The sequence below is a fragment of the Erithacus rubecula genome (assembly GCF_903797595.1).
Source record: "Erithacus rubecula genome assembly, chromosome: Z".
Taxonomy (NCBI): Eukaryota; Metazoa; Chordata; class Aves; order Passeriformes; family Muscicapidae; genus Erithacus; species Erithacus rubecula.
Genome location: NC_136661.1, coordinates 29,852,639 through 29,871,229, shown reverse-complemented (window position 1 = coordinate 29,871,229; position 18,591 = coordinate 29,852,639). Strand labels below are relative to the sequence as shown.

Here is an 18,591-nt window from a genome sequence, read left to right as displayed (position 1 = left end):
TTGTGATTTAGAGAAGGCAGATCACTCTCCAAAACTTTTACAGCTCAAATGCTGCTTTCAGTGCTTGTTTTGCTGCACAGACTCTATTTAAGTTATGTAGAAGAAATTAAAAATACATTTTAAAACCCTGTACAGGTTCCTTTGTATTCTTACCTTCCTGTTGTCCCACACCCTGAGGAATGGAATATTTATTTGCTTTTGGCAATATCTCTTTTGAATTTAAAAGGAAATCTCCCTTGAATTTGAGTGAAGCCTTAGCCTTCCTGTTTGTGCAGGTTCAGTTCTCTGTTTTCAGAGGTAGATTCCAAGCAAGTGCATCCAGTATTTTTCCTTGTATTTTATTTGGGAAATTAAAACTGGTCTTTCTTTATAGTTCTTGGGCATAATCAAGACCTGGAGATAGTTACTTGCAGAATTTTTATTTGTAGTTGGCATGGAATGATCTCCACATATCACTTCTTTGGGATTTGAATGACTAACTATATATATAACTATATATATATATATATATATATATGCACACATGTACATACATATATATATATATACACACACATATATAGATACATGTATATATATACATATTTATTTATTTATCTATTTATTACTGTATAAATGCTGCTGATGTGTATCCTATTGCACTTTTATCATGTTTCTTTCACTTGTCTTTTTTTTCTAGATCCAGAGCACCTTGCACAGTTTGAAAAGTATCTCCAATCTATGAACTGCTCAGAAGAAATCTGTCTGCTCACCACATTTGCTCAGATGGCACAAACCAAACGGGCTGATGTTGATGAGGATTTTATCAAAATTGTTGTCTTGGAGATATATGAGGTGAGTAATATTACTGGTTCATTCAGGAAAAGAATGAAAATGCTTTTTTTCATTTGTAACAGTGGAAGGTGTGAAACTTTCATGGCTTCTGTAGTTGGTTCTACCATGGAATTAAAAATTTGCTGCTTTTTAAAAAGAAGTACTGAATTAAAATTGCCTGAATTACTTGGTATTTTTCTGGAAAAAAAGAACAACTTTTCTGTAAGCAAAGCCAGAATGAAGCAAATAAACAAAAATACATTTATTTTGTTTTATTTTTCTCATGCAGGCCTGACTTGTAGCTTTGTAATTCCTTATGTAGTGTTTTTTCTGTTGTTTTGGTGAGATTATTTTTAGTGTCTGTGGCTGTGTTGCTCCTGTGTTTAGTTTTGGACTTTGTTTTTTTGTCACTGTGGAACAGAACTTTCCTGGTCTATTAGGACAATCAGTTTCATTTTCCATATGGGCATTTATCAACTTTGTTTATGATAACCAAGAACAATTTAGTCCTGTATTTTTATTTCCATGTTAGTGGAGGTCAGCCAGGAGCAGTAAATTCTCCCTGCTCATTTTCTCAGGTGTCCTATGTGAGTCTTTCCACAAGGGAAGCATTCTCCAAGGTTGGTCGAGAGCTCCTGGGAGCCATTGCCAGCATCCACACCCAGATTATTTCTGTACTGCTGGATAGGATTAGAGACACCATTGATAAAGTGGGGATGGTAAGTGCTGATATCTATAATTTAAATAATTTAAATCAGACAGTTAAACCTAGGGCCCATACCAGCTTGTGTGATAACACATGGCTTGGTATGAATGGATGTGTTAAAGACCTGTCTGTGGAGTTTTTGGTCATACCTCCCTTTCAAACAGCAGTGCACAGTGCTGATTATTGTTGTGTGCTGAGTGCTGATTTGCACTTTTTGCTCTCTCTCTTCCTCTAAAGGTTTCTTTATACCTGTTTAAAGAGCTACCCCTGTACCTGTGGAAGCCTTCTTCATCTGAGATAGCCCTGATCCGTGACTGGTTGTTGAATTACAGCCTGACAGCAGTGGAGAATAAACTGGCTTGCATTATCTTGGAAGGGCTGAACTGGGGATTTGGTGAGCATGTAGGTATTGAAAACAGAAGCTTTGAACCTCCTTGGTTTTTCAGAGCAAAAGTTTAAGTCAACCTGGGAGTGGAACAGAATTTCAAAACAGTTAATTGCATGCTTTTATATTATAGCTGTACACCTCATGGCACAAAATGGGAATTTCATAATAATTTTACAGCACTCTGCCTGAGAATTTACTTGTGCTGCTTTTTTACAGTGCTGCAGATGAGTTTAAAAGAGATATTTAAGGAGGGATTTTTTTCCTCTCTAAATGAGGCAATATCTGTCAGGACAATTTTTTATGAGTCACATGATTAAAATGCTTTTAACTGCTGAAATAGAGGAATCTTCTGAAAAATGTGTAGGAGACTGGTGTGACTGTAGTTTGCATGCTGGGATCTAGGTGTGTTTTACACAGTGCAAGAAAAGTAATGATTGAAATGTAACATTTCAAACCCCTGAGCATCATTTAAATTATGGTGAATTATCCCATAATATTGGGTTAATTCTAGGAGCTCCATGACTTCAGGATATAATTGAGGGTGAATGCTGTTTCAGAGAAAAGCAGAATTAGATAGGGGAAATAATGTTGCTGATTTAGTTTGGCATTGCATTCTGTGCATTTGGTCATCCTGAGCTCTTCTCTTTGCCATGCTGATGGTTGTACATGAATATTGACTTACTTTTTCTCTCTGTTTTTTGTGGACATGTAAAGAAAGGTGAATGTTAGGGAAAATTAACAATTCTTTGCTGTGCAATAGTAATGCCGTGTCTGTACCCTTTGATAGGGGGAAAATGGCTCTTTAATGTGGCAATTGCTGGAGGAATTGCTGTGTTTTCATACAAAAAACATGGTGATGGGATTTGGTTTTGCTTTTAAAGGCAGGAGTTCAAGTGTCTGTGTTATGTAATTTAAAAAGGCATCTATAGATTTTTGGATTAATTGTCATATGTTCATAAAATGCATGTGGAAAGTGAATATTATGCATTTCAGAAAAATAATCAAGTTGTTGAGCTTTGTATTGCCCAGTGTGAGCCTGGTACTCTTTAACATTGAGCTGAATTTTTTTCACTGAGAAAGACTTTTGTCTAGATATTGCAGTGATTAATTTGAGCAGCCAGAAAAATATTAGGATTTTTTTCTCTGTGGTGCAGCTGAATGTACAGTTGTAGAGACCTCTTAAATGACTCAAGGTTTTGTGTTCTGACACTGTTTTTAGCAGAATACTCTTCACCTGGATCCAGCTGTCCATTCTGAAGTTGCATTGATGGTCCTGGAAGCATATCAGAAATATCTTTCCCAAAAACCATATGCTGGACTGCTTTCTGAAAGCATAAAACAGGTATCCTTTCTCCTTCCTTACAAGGAATAACTTATGGATGACTTTAAATGGGAAGATCTCCCGGGCAAGACCTTGTTTGCTCTATTTTTCTGTTCTTCTTTTTGAAGCTGTTCTTTGTCCATCAACAATTTCATAACATACAAACACTCAGTGTAGCCTACACCCACAGAGCTATTTGAAAATACTGTTAGGCTTCTGTTAAACATCTCTGTGAGAATCACAGAATCATAGAATGGTTTTGATAGAAGGGCCCTTAAAGCTCATTTTAGTCCACCCCCTGCCATGGGCAGGGACACCTTCCACTGTCCCAGGCTGCTCCAATTCCCATCCAGCCTGGCCTTGGACACTTCCAGGGATGCAGGGGCAGCCACAGCTGCTCTGGGCACCCTGTGCCAGCCCTGCCCACCCTCCCAGGGAACAATTTCTTCCTAATAACTGATCTAAATCTACTCTGTCTCAGTTTGAAGCCATTCCCTGTGTCCTGTCACTCCATGTTCTTAAAAACAATCTCTCCATATTTCTTGAAATAGACATTTAATTTTAACATTTAATTTTGATGTCTATAAAATAGGCATTTTATTTTTTGAGTAGTCACAAACTGCTCCTCTTTTACTCATGCAGAGGTAGACACTGGTGATCATAAGAGAGCTCACTTCAGCTCTTATCTTACTTGAAGACTCAAGTGTTAATCCATTTTGGAGCTTTTCAGCAGTGGGCAGTATTATGTGACCTGAACACACCACAGATGTTTATTAAGTTGATTTTACAGCACACTGGGCTTAGGAAGGATTAGCTCCAAGTTATAGAATGCAACAGGAAGGATAGAAAGATAAGGTTAAAAAATCCCCTTTTTTGGGTATTTGTCAGTTGGATGTGACATCCACACACACAATAACAGAATAACAACTTTGGCAAAAGTTTTGCAAAAATTTGATAAGGCATGTGCAAACATTTACTTAGTCTAACTACAGAAATCCTTCATGTGTCTTTTCAAATCAGTTTCCATACTAAAGGCCTTGTCTTCTTCCTTGCTATGGGTACACTTGAAATTCATCAATTGCTGTTTCTCCTACTAACTCAGTTTGTCTTACAGGCCAGCTGTCAAGCCCCTCCATACTTCCCCCTTTTTGTATTTGAGCTATAAACACAGCTGCCAAGGATTTTTGCAGGGCCAAAATCCCCAGTCTTCACAAGGGCTTTAAGCCACCCAGTGATGCCCCAACTCATGAAGAAATTGTTCAGCCATCCCTATCCTTCATCCAGCTGTAATTGATTGATTGACTTTCTCTTTCAAGTTTGCAATGCTTTTTGTAGATTGATTCACTGTGATCTGATAAATTCATGCAACACATGTCTTCAAAATCCTGGCATCCATGACTGTGTGCTAGCAACAGAAAATCAATGGCTGCTCTATTTTGCAAAGTGGCATGTGCAGTGCTGTCTACATCTAGTAGCAACCCACTTAAAGCCACAGATGTGTCATTGCTTTGTTTAGCTGACTGACAGCCAAATTTATTCAAAGAGGTTAGAGCAGAAGTTGCAGTTACTCCAGGTGTGAAAATGGATGCAGAAGCAATAGAAGCAGGTCCCCAAAAAGCCATGTTATCCTGACATTGAGAAGTAAATTTATGTCTGTGATTGTTTACTTCTTATTTTTTGATGCTTCATTGTGATATTGGGTGTCAGTAGAGTCAGTCACCCAAACTGCAGGGATCTCCTGTTATCCAACTTGGAATACCAACCCAAGCACCATCACCACAGATTAAAAAGGCAACTTTTGGCAGCTACAAAGAAACATTAGAGCACCTGATATAGGACTGAAGTGTAGTTATGCCACAAGCTTGCATTTCTGTATACATCTAATGTTACATTTACATTCGGAAGCAGCCCCCTTGTGATCTTGTCTTTCCTCTTGTAACTAAACATTACACAAGCATCCATTTGCAATGATCCCAGCAATTCCAGTTCTTGTGGCTCAATTGTAACCTGAGGCAAGTGTGCATAGATACTATCCCAAAAATCTACATTGTGTACAATATTCATTGATCTACAATTAAAAGCTTGTGAGGGTCAAGGCTAGTTGTCAAGAGGGACACCAGCAGGACATGTAGAGAGTGGATTTTCATGACTGGAGATTGATAAACACAATGTGTCCTGACATGTAGCCTCAGCAGTGTCACCCACACATTCTGCTTTGGTTGTGGTGGAATCTTCCATCCTATTCCTTCCTGTGTGCTCCAGGAAAGGCTTAGACAGTGAGCAGGAATCCAGTGTGGTCCATTTTCTGCAGAGACACAAGCATACCTCTTCCCCCAGGTTATTAAATCTACAGGACCACTCCACTGGCCACTAACCAAATCTCTCACTTGCTCTTGATTAGGCTTTTGCAGCTCTGATTTCAAAATCAGAAAGACAAGATGGGGAAAACAAAGGAGGTAAAGAAGTTGTTTCACTATAAAATAAAAAATTCAACACATAGACTGCTTTGTCCAGTCATGCCTGGGGGGTTTCTCCTTGCATTCCTCCTTTTTGTTTTTTGAATCTGGTGCTTCAGTGTGCCATGAGCTTGTTCAACAGTAGCTTGTCTAGTGGAAGAGTGAAGAATACTTGTGCTGTTTACAATACCCCAAGCAGCTAAAAAATGCTGTTTTCTGAGATATATAACCAGATCCATTATCAGTCTTAAATTGCTGAGGAACTCCTGCAAAAACAGCAAAAGCTCTTTGAAAGTGACGAACACCATCTACAGCTTTTTCACTTGCATGTGCTGTTGCTCCAATAGCTTGAGAGAAAGTAGCAATTGATATATGTACATGTCTTCCAAAATCAGCAATATGAGTCATGTCTTTGCCAGATTTGCAATGCTTGCAACCCTCTAGGATTTGACCCATACTGTACAGGAGCATGGAAACCTTGACAGTCAGGGCATGCAGCAACAATTGAACAGGCATCATTGTTACTGAGGCCAAATTGCAGTTATAATACTTGAGATCCCTGATGGTAAAATTGATGAAATAAGATTGATTGCTTGTTGCCTGCCATCAGGGACTGTTATGGCAGCCTTAGCAAGGAGACCATCACATACAGTATTTCCTTTTGTGAAAAATCCTGGCAAAGAAGTGTGGCTGCAACTGTGCAGTACAAAATATAGTTCAGTGTGTTGCTAAATTGTATTCCACAATTCCAGCAACACATCAAATAAAAATCAATGATCAATTTCAAATAATACAACCATGTCCAATTTTTGGGTCAAATTTGCTACATAGGGAGAATCTGTCACAATGTTTACAGCTTGAGGGAACAACTGAAATGCAGTGGCTGTGGCTTGCAATTCAACAATTTCAGGTGAACCTGTTTGACATTTTACCATGTTGCCAACTGCCATTGATTTTCCAAGTAACTGCAGCTTTCCCTGTTTTTTCAGAACCTTCTGTAAAAACAGTGAGTTCAACAATAGGACTTTTTATACTTAACTGTTTTTCACCAACTGGTACTTTTAAAAAAATTTAACAAGGGGTGACTTGGTAAATGATAAGACACCTGCCCTGTAAAAGCAGCTGTAGCTGCATAATTGTTGGCAAGACACTACTCAAAATACTAATTCTTAACAGGCAAAACAATTCTTTCAGGATCTCAGCCTGTTAATTCAACACATAGTTTATGAGCCTTAATAGCAATTAATTCAAAAAGATCAGGTGCAGTTTTTATAGGTCTGAAGGTAAAAACATCCATTCTAAAATATGTAAAGGATCCTCCTACTGATCACTGCATTGCACAAGGATTCCAAAAGGAGTTTCCTTGTTAATCAGAGTAATAGTTGTACTGCTTGTGCCAGATCAATGTGAGCAAATTTCTCACACAAAGCTTTCTCAACCATCTCAAGAACAGAAAAGGCTTCTTGGGTCAACTTACAGTAGGATTTTCTGACTCCTTCAGCATTTTTAAAAATGGCTGTAATTGCAAATTAGTAAGTCCCAAATAAGGTCTTATCCAATTAATTGATCTCATTAATTTCTCCACATCAATCAAATTTTCGTTTCAATCTTGTTTTATAATTTTTTTTTTGAGGTCTCACTTTTTTCTGAGATGTGATGAGACCTAAATATTTCCAAGGTTCAACAGTTTGAATTTTTTCTGGGGCTAAACTCAGGCCATAATTTTGTAAAGAAATTATTGCAAAAGATTGTAAATTAGTCAGTTGCTCCTGTTCTTTAGCTGCTAACAAAATATCATCCATGTAATGATAATAACAATCAGGATATCTTTCTCTCACCAGAGTTAAGGCTTGTGCAACAAACCACTGACAAATGCTAGGTGAGTTTTTCATGCCTTGGGGAAGAAATTTCCACTGATACCTCTGTGTTGGCTCAGAATGGTTAATTGTTGGCACCATGAATGCAAATTTCTCCTTGTCTTGTTCTGCTAAAGGAATTGTAAAAAACCCCAATATTTTAAGGCCATCACAACAGTATTCCATTCCATAGGAATCGTGGTAGGGCATGGTAAACCAGGCTGTAAAGCCCCCCTTGTAGCCATTTCTTTTTTATAACTAACAGGAGAATTCCATGGGCTGTATGAGGGTTCAATGTCCTGTGGCTAATTGTTCCTGAATAAATGTTTGCAGGGCAATTAATTTTTCACTATGAAGGAGCCACACAGGTTTGGTGGCTAACCAGGTCAAAGCAAGAGTGGGTTGCTTAATGCCCTGCAACACAGTTGAAATTTTGTAGCAATTTTCACTTCCCATTTACTGAGGCAATCCGTACCCCATAGATTCAAAAGAGCAGAGGTAACTTATGGCTTTACAGCTTTTTGCCCTGCAGGGTTTGTGTCTAAAATAGTGTTAATTGAAATTCCATCCATTTTGGTGCCCCCCAGCCCAGTGTGCTTTGCTTGCACAGGCCATTGTGAGGATCATGAGTGTGAAGACACAATTGTACATCAGCCCCAGTGTCCAGCAAACCCTTCAGCTGCATCTGTTGAAGTCTTGCATTCTCAGAAGTCAAGTGTAGGGCAGTGTAGGTCACTGGGTGGTCATTATGCCCAAAAAAACTTGAAGCATTCCAAAGCCTCCAGTGGAACGTGGTCAATTCTCTGTTTAGGGATCACAACTCAAAAAAGGAACAATTTGAGAAGGGAGAGTTCCTTTAGGTATAGTACCTGGTGGATAATTAGTTGAAATCATAACACAGAGTTGCCCTGTACAGTCAGCATCAATTACCCTATTATGTACATTTAGTCCCAATTAGGTGGCACTAGGTCTTCCAACCAAAAGAGCACTGAGACCTTTGCCAGTCAGTTCCCAGTCTTCCAAGGATACTTTAACAAAACCATGAGTATTAATATTTACTGTGTCTGCTGGGGGTATATCAGTTCCTGCTGAACCAGTTGTTGCCCCTGGGTATTGTTCACAAATGGGTAAGTTTGTAGTGCTGGGAGGGCCTGTGCTTGCAGAGGTATTTGTGTCCACATGTGCCCCTTTCCCTGCAATAATTGTCCATTTGCATGGTATTTTGATTTTCACCATTTTGCAAAGTGTCCAGTTTTACCACAATGATTACAGGTAATTTTATTACCTGGATTCATTTTAGATTTCACTTTTTGTTCAACATTTTTAGGGCTTTTAAATGTCCTTGTTCTCCACAAGAGGAACATTACAGTCACTTTATATTGAACTGTGCCAACTTTTGAGCAGGCTGTTATCATCTCTGGAACAGAGGGATATCCTGGTAGAGCTTCAATAATTTTTTGGCAATCCTCATTTGCATTGTCTCTGGCCAACTGTTTATATAGAATTTGTCTTAAATTTTCATCGTCTACCCGTTTTTCAATTGATGCAGTTATTATTTCTACAAATTGCAGAAAAGGCTCTTTAATACCTTTTCTTATAGGGACATATCTCAGTTCTGGAGCTGCCATTTCCACTGTTTCAATTATAGCACTCATAGCTATTTGTTGAGTCTGTGTTAAAACCAGAAGGTCTCTCTGTGCTGTGAGTCTGGATTAGCAAAAAGCCCATGGTTGAGCAAAGCATCAACTCCTTCAGCATGACAAGGGTTGCATATTATTTAAAGCTGTTCTCTCAGCTAGTTGTCTCCTGGTGTTTTGAAATACTCCATAGTGAACTGGTTGAAACAGAATTATAGCCAAGTGCCTAACATCATAAGGAGCCAACAGATCTGCATTAATAACATGAATTAATTGAATTGCTTCAGGAGAATTAATACCCAGCTTAGCCACTTTTGCTTGGAGGTCATGCACAAACTTCCATGCAAAAACCTGATCACTGTAATTCTGTCCTGAGTTAGGAACTGCTTTAAACACAGGAAAAGCCATTTTATCACCAGCAACATTCATATCAACACTCTGCATATCCAATGTCTTTGGTGGACCTATTTTTTCCAATAAATCCCACTCTCCTGCTTCAGTTGCTTTCCTTTTAATGTGTTTACAGAATTGTAAAGGTTGTCAAGCATTTCCAGTAACTTGACAAGAAGGCAGAGTTCTTGAAACAACAAGCTTATCTTTGTTACCAGTTTTAGAGCAAACAGATTTATTCATTAATTCAGATCTTTTAATCTCTGTAATTTCCTCACTATTATCAGTATCAGAAGGCAGTGGAGGATGAAGAGTTAATGCTTTCATTTGTTTGTGCAGTTCAGGAGGAGTAGCAAGAGAGGAGTGGATGGCTCAATTTGTTTTTTTCCTAAGGTCATCTTAACCAGTTGCTGTGTTGGATACTCATAATTAGATCTAACACTGAGTCCAGTGAGTTGCTCTGCAGGGGAGGGGTACACGGAACCTTTTGGGGACATATGGAGAGACATTATCAACTTGTTCCTTGTTTCTGGTAGCAGCAGGCCCAGCAACAACTTCAGCAAGATCTACTTCAGGGAAGGATATATTCTCAGGCTGAGCTTCTCCCCTCTGCTGCTCCCCAGCAGCTTTGAGTTTCTGCTCCAATTCCCCTTCTGCCACCTCCTCTGAGTCTCTCTCATCCTGCTCCACTTTCCATTCCTTTAGGGTGTCATGAAACAATCTCCAAGTAGGAGATAGATCTGCAGCTACTTTATCCCCTTTTGAAATTACATCCCAGAGTCTTTCTCCAGCTTCCTTCCAAGCTCTAACACTAAAAGCAGTAAATGCATCAGTCTTAAAGTTTTGTGACTTTGCGCAGATTAAAACACTACAAAGAGCATAGTCTGTAGTTTTAACTCCTTATTTTATTAACAAAGATTTCCATGTAGATAAAACAGTCTGTTCTTTGCTTGTTAAATTATTTCCCATTGTCCCCATTGGCTCACCTTTTCTTCAGGTGTCAGAATCAGGTCCAGATTGGCACCTGCACCCAGCTACTCTTTAGCTTTGCTGGCTCTGACCCCACTGCCCCCATCCTGGCAGTTCAGCATGTCAATATATTTTGTATATTTGTATATTTTACCAATATATTTGGCAAAACTTTGGCAAAAATTTAGTAAGGTGTGTATACACGTTTACTTACACATGTAGTCTAACTACAAAAATCCTTCATGTCTCCTTTTTAATCAGTTTCCATGCTAACAGCCTTGTTTTCTTTCTTGCTGTGGATGCACTCGGAATTCATCAATTGCTGTTTCTTGTACTAACTCAGTTTGACTTACAGGCCAGCTGTCAAGTCCCTCCATAGATATTCAGTCAAAGATGCTTATATTTATTTGTTCAGAGGTTTTAGCATTGTGCTGGGCTTTGTCTTCACAGTATTTTTTGTACAGTGTTTTTTCTTCCTCTGTCCTCTTTTCCCCCACTCTTCTTCCCACACTCTGAATGTTCCTTGCTGTCTCTGCTCTGTTCTGACTTGCTCCTCTGTACTACTTAACCATGGTTTGTTACCTTGTGCCAGCCAGATGAGCTCTCTTTTTTAAGACAGTGTCAGCCCTATTTGCCACTTTTGCTGTTGAATCTGTCCTGACTTGCATGAGCCTATAGCTAGAATTTGAGAGAAAATAGTGCTTAAATTCTTGTGCCTGTACTCAGAGAGGATGAAATATCTGCAGTGCCTTCCTGCAATTTACACTGCTCTGTGAGAACGTGTACATTTGTTTTTTCCTCCAGATTTACAATTCCTTGTGATCTAGACAAGGTCTTTGTGACAGTAGACACATACATTTGTGACCCTGCCTTTCCACATACAGGGTTTTTTCTAAGGGGAGGCAGATAATTTTTTGCATAGATTTTTCTGTTTCCTTTCACTAACAGTCTTAAATGTTTTAAACATTATTGAAGGTTGTGTCTGGCTTTTTTTTTTTTTTTGTATTAAAATTTAATTAAAGGTCAGCATCCAGTTTGGAAAAATTTAAGCAGACCGGGTAAGTTGACAGCCTTTACCTAAAGGTATGGGGGAAAGAGAAGGAGGCAGAAATTGAGGCTACAGGAAGAGAATGTTTAAGTAAACTACATGGTGTGTCTAAAAAATAATTGCTGTTGGTCTAATGGTTGGAAAGGGACCCAAATATCAACCAGTTCCCCTTCCATGGACCAAGTGCCACATGCGCTGTGTTGTGTCTGTTCTTCCTCTCATTCCTGCTCTGTTCCAGGTCTCCTACCTGGCCAGCATCGTTCGCTACGGGGAAACACCAGAAACTTCCTTCAACCAGTGGGCGTGGGGTTTGGTTTTGAGGCTGAAGCTGCACAGGAACGACCGTGGGGCGCGGCCGGGCGAGCGCGCCGCGCTGGACGCGGCAGAGGCGGCGGCGCTGCACCCGCTGCTCAAGGCTCTGAAGGCAAACATCCCCATCGGCTGCTACCTGGCACTGGCAATGACCACCCTGGGACACAGGTCAGGCCTTTTTCTGGGGGGTTTGGCTTGGTTGGATGGCCCCCAGGGGCTGAGCTGGGGGTTGTAAAGAGGTTTGTGAGTTTTTAAAGAGTGAAGGGTTTGCGGTGGAAGGGATCGAGGAGGTTGTTGTCTCTCTTAGGAAGAGGAGCTGGGCCTGGTTAGTCTGGAGAAGACTGAGAGGGGATCTCATTAATGCAGGCAAATGACTCAAAGGGGTGTCCAGAGGATGGTGCTGGACTCTTCAGTGGTGTCCAGTGACCAGATGAGGAGCAATGGCCACAACTAAAACACAAGAAGTTTCACCTCAGTGTGGGGAAGAACTTCATTACACTGAGGATAGCAGAGCCCTGGAACAGCTGCCCAGGGAGGTCATGGATTCTCCCTCTCTGGAGGCATTCCAAACCCACCTGGACTTGTTCCTTTGTCTCCTGCTCAGGGTGACCCTGCCTTGAAGGGCTTTGGACTGGATAATCTCAAGGTCTTTTCCAACCCCAGCTTTCTGTGATTCTGTGACTATAGTTCCACAGAATCTTAGAATCACTTGGGTTGGAAAAGACCTCCAAGATCATCAAGTCCAATCTGTGACCAATCCCCACCTTGTCACCCAACCCACAGCACTGAGTTCCATGTCTTTCCTTGGAGACTTCCAGGGTTGGGGAGTCCAGTGCCTGCCTGGACAGCCTGTTCCAGTCTTATTAATCCTTTTTGTGAAGAAATTATTCCTGAATTATTTCAAGCAACATGCTATTTCCTTAATTTTGCTAGTAGTATTTTTTTTGCCTGCATTTCAGGGTCTAGTCATAAGAAATAGTACTGAAAGTGTGGGGTAACAGTGATTTCTCTGGACTGGAGTAACTTTGAACCACACTTACTGAAAAGGTTGTTCTAGAGGTGATTTCTTTTATCAGGCCAGCACTGCATTCAGAAAATAGTGAGGAGAAAAAAACTGCTCAGTCTGGGAATGATAAATAAATTGTATTGCAAGAGCAGTGAACCTCTTAGCCATGATTGTGTTCCAACAGAGTCTTTTCCAGTGCTCATAGCTGGCTTGTAGGTAAGGCTTTTGGGTGTCATCAAATGTTCTTGTTTGAGGTACAGAGCCACACAAAATTTGATCAGTTCTCACCAGAACTGTTTTCCCTGAACTTGTGATCCCTTGGTTATGTACTGTGCAGTTCAAAATGTTCACTAACTTCTTTTCTATGCATAGTGATATGTCACTCTTTCAGGGAAAAATAATCTGGGCTTTCTTCTCCTTCCCCAAGGAAGCCATTGCTTCATGATAACATTCTGCCATATATACTTCAAAGCACTGGAATAGTTTGAGACTAATATTAAGGTATTTTGGGTTGAGAGTGAAAATTTTGAGCATGAAAGAAAAAAAAACAAAGAATCTCTTTAGCCTGTTCCCCTGCACCTCCTCTGTTTGGCATTTGGCTTTTCTTTTTCCTGGAGGGGGAGGCAGTTGTCCAAGTTAGACAAGAATAGTGAGCTTTAAAGTGATAGAAACTTGATGGAGACTTGCATCTCCAGTGATTTTTGGAAGCTGGGACACTGATCCCCAGAAAGGAGTTTGTGAAGGAAGGAGATACTTAGTAAATATTTGAGAAGGAAATACTTAGCAAACGTGTCAGCAATTGAATGACTTCTACAGCTTAAGAAAAAAACCTCTGTATTTAGATTTCCGAAGATAAAGTATAAAGTTATGAATGTATTTACATCTCAGTTAATAAGAATTAAATCAACACCTTGTCTTCCTGCTGATAGTGAATGTTTTTCTTTGTTTTGTTTCATTTTCTGACAGCATTGAGAAATTCTGTGCTGAAGGGATCCCTCTTTTGGGTGTACTAGTCCAGTCTAGACATCTGAGAACAGTAGTCCATGTGCTGGATAAAATTTTACCCTTGTTTTACTCTTGCCAGTATTACCTCCTGAAGAATGAACAGTAAGCATTATGTGTTCTTAATATGTTCATTTTTTAATGTTATAAAATTGTTTATTTAATTTATTAATAGTTGCAGTGGAAGTTAATATTTTGGTTTAGATACCTGACAGTCTCCCAGACAAATTCTGAGTAAGATTTGGGTCCTGATGTAGATCAAGAACTGTATTTAGTCCTGATGAGCTGCCTTGAATTACAGGCTGGTGTGAAATGTTCATACTGTGCCCAGTGTATGGCTGAACTGGAAAAATTAAATCTGCATTGTGGTTGTGAATCAAAGCCTTTCTGTGTGTGCCTCACTGGTGCTGCTGAGCTGGTTTTAAATTCTCTAGAAGCAGGCATTCTGTTTAATATGCAATAGGATATATTTTAATTTAATTTGTTGGCATCCCTAGGTTTTTATCTTACGTGGAACTGTTCCTGCACCTGGATAGTGGAGTCCCTCAAGGAGTGACCCAGCAGGTTACCCATAAAGTGACACAGCACTTGACAGGAGTGAACTATGGAGAAAATGTTAAGCTGCTCAGTAGTATGATACAGGTAAGAAGATTATTTTAAAAAGAAAAGGAGGAGAGAGTGTATAAAACTAAGCTTATTTGACTGAGTTAGTGTTAAAGATTAGAAAGGATACTGAACCTGGCAGTTCACTCACAGAGTACCCTGTATCAAGCATTAGGAGTTGGATTTAGTTTCCTAAAATGCTCCTGCTTAAACTTGCCTAAATCTGGCAATACATGTGATACTAACAACAATATTTGCCTTTCAGACTTCTTGGAAAATTCATTTTGCCATACCAGGTCAAAACTGTTTAAAAAGGAAATGTAATGTGCAGCACTGGTTTCTTATTCGTGTTATTTGAGGAGTGCAGCAGAGATATTAATGTTTGCAAGCTCTGTTTTTTACCATTAAATTAGGGCTCTGGAATGGAAAAATGTTCTTGAGTTAAGGAAGAGTAGTGTTTTTTTTTAAGTGCTGAGAAGTCAAAACCTAAGACCCTCCAATAATAGAGAGGGATAATGGAAGCAGACTTAATCTGGGAAGGCCTGTTACAGGATCAGCAGCCTGGACTTTGGAAATAGGTGTTATTTATGCCTGCAGGGGTCCTGTTTAAGGCTTCTGTGTCTGTTTTTGCTGATTGCACAACATCCTCTGCTCTCCAGGCTTCAGAATCTGCTGAAGTTTGCAGGCTGAAGATTACAAAGCTGTCCTTACTTGGGTATAGAGAGTGTTGCTGTAAATTATTTAATTTAAAGGTAGCCCCACAGCCTCAAGCAAGTCAAACAGAGTTGTCCAATAAATTCTCAAGCTTTACTCAAAACTGCAAGCTGTTGACCAGTTTTCCCCTTTAATTTTAATTTTAATTTTAATTTTAATTTTAATTTTAATTTTAATTTTAATTTCCCCTTTAATTGTCAGACTCACATTTTTCTGAGTGACCATCCAAATGGAGTGGGGCCAGCTGCAGTCCTGGAGTTCTGGGTGCAGGTGCTCACCAGCCAGCAGCTGTGGCACAGGGACAGGGCCACGCTCTGCCTGCTGGATGATTTGTGCAAAGCTGCTTTTCAGTACAGCCAAGAGGACTGTGTGCAGAAGCTGCTTTACCAGCAGCACAAGGTAAGTAGCTGTGGTGTTTCGGTGTGTAAAGTAAATGTTGAGTAAATGGTCAGCTCATGTGTTGCACAGTTGGATTTTTATGTGAATGTATTTTCTGAAAGTACAACAAGAACTGACTATGAAATCCTGGGATAGTTTGGGTTGGGAGGGACCTTTACAGCTCAGCCAGTTCCACTCCTGCCATGGTCAGGGACACTTTCCACTATCCCAGATTGCTTCAAGCCCTGTCCAAACTGTTCTTCAGCACTTCCAGGGATGAGGCAGCCACAGCTCCTCTGGACATCCAGTCATGATGATGAGCATTGATGGGGTTATCTCATTTTTTTCTGAGTTGATCAAGATTTTTTATTTTTTTCTGAGTGAGTCAAGATTAATGAAATGTCTGACAATTTAGTAATAATGGTAATAATTACTACTAAAACCAGTTTGAATCACAGTCTTCATTCATGTGAGTTCTATTGTGGTTTGTCTTCTTTGCATTTCAAATATCTGATAGAATGTTGAGGACAGAAGTGCAGCTCCCTCTCTTGAAAAAAACAAGACACAGTCAGTGCAACAAGATGTTTTCACTGAAATAGAAAGTCCAAGCAGGCATTTCAGTGGTGCCTGGCTGAGTTGAGGTTGGAAATTAGCAACAGGAGGTGGAAAGGAGCCTGAATAAAGATTGAGTGACACAGTTGCAGCTTCTAAATCACCTGGTCACGAATAAACCCCAAATGTTTTCTGTTTCTGTGCAGAATGCTTTGGGCTATCACTGTGACAAGGGTATGCTGTCTTCACTGGTCAGCTGGATCGTGGCAGGCAATGTCACACCATCCTTTGTGGAGGGCAATGCCAACTCCTCTCAGGTGAGTGCCATGGTGATTTTTTGTGGTGGGAAAAGCAGCATATTTGTCTAGGGGTCTGTTTTTTTTTTTTTTTTTTCTCTTTTCAGATTTCTCTCTTGGGCATTTTTTCTTCCTGTCGTAGAATTCTCCTGCAAAAAAGTCCCAGTTTAGCCTAAGAGAATGCTGTGGGTTCATTGCACTAATAGGAACATGGATATTTTGCACAGGGAGAGATTTTCTGATCTGTCCAAAAATTCATATAATAGGATTTATTAGTTAAATTTTCTTCTAATCTACTATTGTTCTTGATCTGTTTAACAAGACAGAAACTACAAAGTCTGAATTTCTCTGTTACATCAGTCTTCATATGATAAATCTTTTGAATTTGAGTTACTTTCTCTCTGCTTAAGTGAGCTCCTTATTCAAGCAAGAAGAAAAAAAGCCTTGCAGTACCAGAGAGAGATGTGTAGTGCAGGTAGAAGGCAGGAAATCTTATTTTACTGAGTTTGCAAAGGTTTTTTTCCTCTAGAGCTCTCTGGGTAATTCTGTCAGTTGTGTCTGCTTTTCCCCTTCTTTCCCAAGACTGTACAAAGGGGAAATTTGAATTTAAGAATAAAGAGGTTTTGTTGTTGAGATGTGATACTGCTTTTTGCAACTCTGCAATGAGAATCTGTCAAACACTTATTCCTCTTAAGAAATCACCAAGCTTCCTGATCCTGCTCCCTGCTGTTTTGTTATCAATATTTCTGTCATTTCTGTGTTGTCCAGGTCTGGTTTGCATGGATGGTGTTAAATATGGAGTCAATATTTGAAGAAGATTCACAGCTTCGCAGAGTTGTGGAGGGAGAGCTGGTTATCAATGCTTTAACTCCTGATCAAGCTTTGAAGGTGAGAGAACTGCTCATTCCTTTTTAATAATTAGAGAGAAAAGTGTTCCCCTGTATAATTTAGTTTTTCTCTTACGTACTACTTTCTTACCAGGATAAATAATGCTTTACCTGGCTGTGCAGGAGAAAATATACTGCAGGGAGACTTTCTTGTACATTTGAGTTCCTTTACATTTAAAAGCTACCATGGAAATACCTGATTTTACTCTGTCAGTATTTAGAGAAAACAAATTTGTGGTTTTCCATGATTTTCTGAGTAATCTGAGTGCCTCATACCTTGTGTGGATTTATTCTATGCCTCTGTTATGGGGAGTACTTATATTTCAGGTGGGAAAATGTGTCTATATTTCAAACAGATGATTTCTCAGAAGACTGGCATTTACTTTTTTCTGTTTTCTGCATTATTTTCCAAGGCTTTCAAAACTATTTAGGTCTCTCCTTTTACAAGGCACTTAATCAGCTGTACTTCAGGTCACATTGCAGCATTTTCCAACTTCCTTGACCAAATTCAGTTAGAAATTCTGGGGTGAAGCAAGTGGAAACCAAAGCTGTCCATTCTCAAAGTGTTCCTTTTGGCCCATCCTTCATCTCAGCTATTTCAGAGTGTTTCAATGAAGAGGGAGGCTCTGTGAAAATAGGTTTGCTTGGGCTGTGTCAAGTACATGTCTTGCATCCTTGGAGCTGGTCTGGAGAACACTTGCTCTTTGGCTTCATATGTCTTGATTTAGCTGGAAAACAAAAGAGGTGTGTGGAAAAGAATACCAGAGGTCTGGTGTAGGGGATGAAGGAGTGCCAGGGTCTGCTCCCAGTCTTGGGAATTCAGAAAAGCCTCCCACTCCCCTGCTTCAGGCCCAGTCCAGGGGAACTTGGAGTGGGACTGTTTAACAATTTAGTGGGTCTTTGATGTTGCTGAAATGGGCTGCTCCTACTCACAGGTTGCTTTGGTTTTGTTCTGCTTTTGTTTCTGTGTTCTTTCTTCACATTAGCTATATTTCACATTTCAGATTTTCACTAGTGCTGTATTAAATGTAATCTAGAAAAACTTTGAAAGTAGCATGCTGGAAATCAAAACTGGGGACATCTACTTCTGTGAGGAAGAGCAGTGATTAACTGTAATTAACACCAGGCCCATATGTTGGCCTTGTGTCAGAGCCATTGTGCTGGGGTTTTGCAAGCATCAGAGATGCAGGGCTGCTCTCCAGCGTGGCTGTGAGATGGGCAGCTCATCCTTCAAGGCCTGTGACAGATGTGTGACTG

At 39.8% G+C, this 18,591-nt stretch overlaps 1 protein-coding gene across 3 annotated transcripts in view; it reads left to right on the top strand.

Moving 5' to 3' along the window:
* The window catches only part of EPG5 (ectopic P-granules 5 autophagy tethering factor), a 61,551-nt gene that overhangs the window by 17,581 nt on the left and 25,379 nt on the right, over positions 1–18,591 (top strand). For 2 of the 3 annotated variants that reach the window (XM_079330327.1, XM_079330326.1), the window contains exons 12-21: positions 680–834; positions 1,392–1,532; positions 1,757–1,921; positions 3,130–3,249; positions 11,823–12,064; positions 13,869–14,009; positions 14,402–14,546; positions 15,423–15,620; positions 16,358–16,468; positions 17,216–17,335. In XM_079330327.1, coding sequence (XP_079186453.1) covers positions 680–834; positions 1,392–1,532; positions 1,757–1,921; positions 3,130–3,249; positions 11,823–12,064; positions 13,869–14,009; positions 14,402–14,546; positions 15,423–15,620; positions 16,358–16,468; positions 17,216–17,335 — 1,538 coding nt within the window. Of the gene's footprint in view, positions 1–679; positions 835–1,391; positions 1,533–1,756; positions 1,922–3,126; positions 3,250–11,822; positions 12,065–13,868; positions 14,010–14,401; positions 14,547–15,422; positions 15,621–16,357; positions 16,469–17,215; positions 17,336–18,591 lie in introns of all 3 variants that reach the window. The other variant, XM_079330325.1, reaches the window with a different exon arrangement.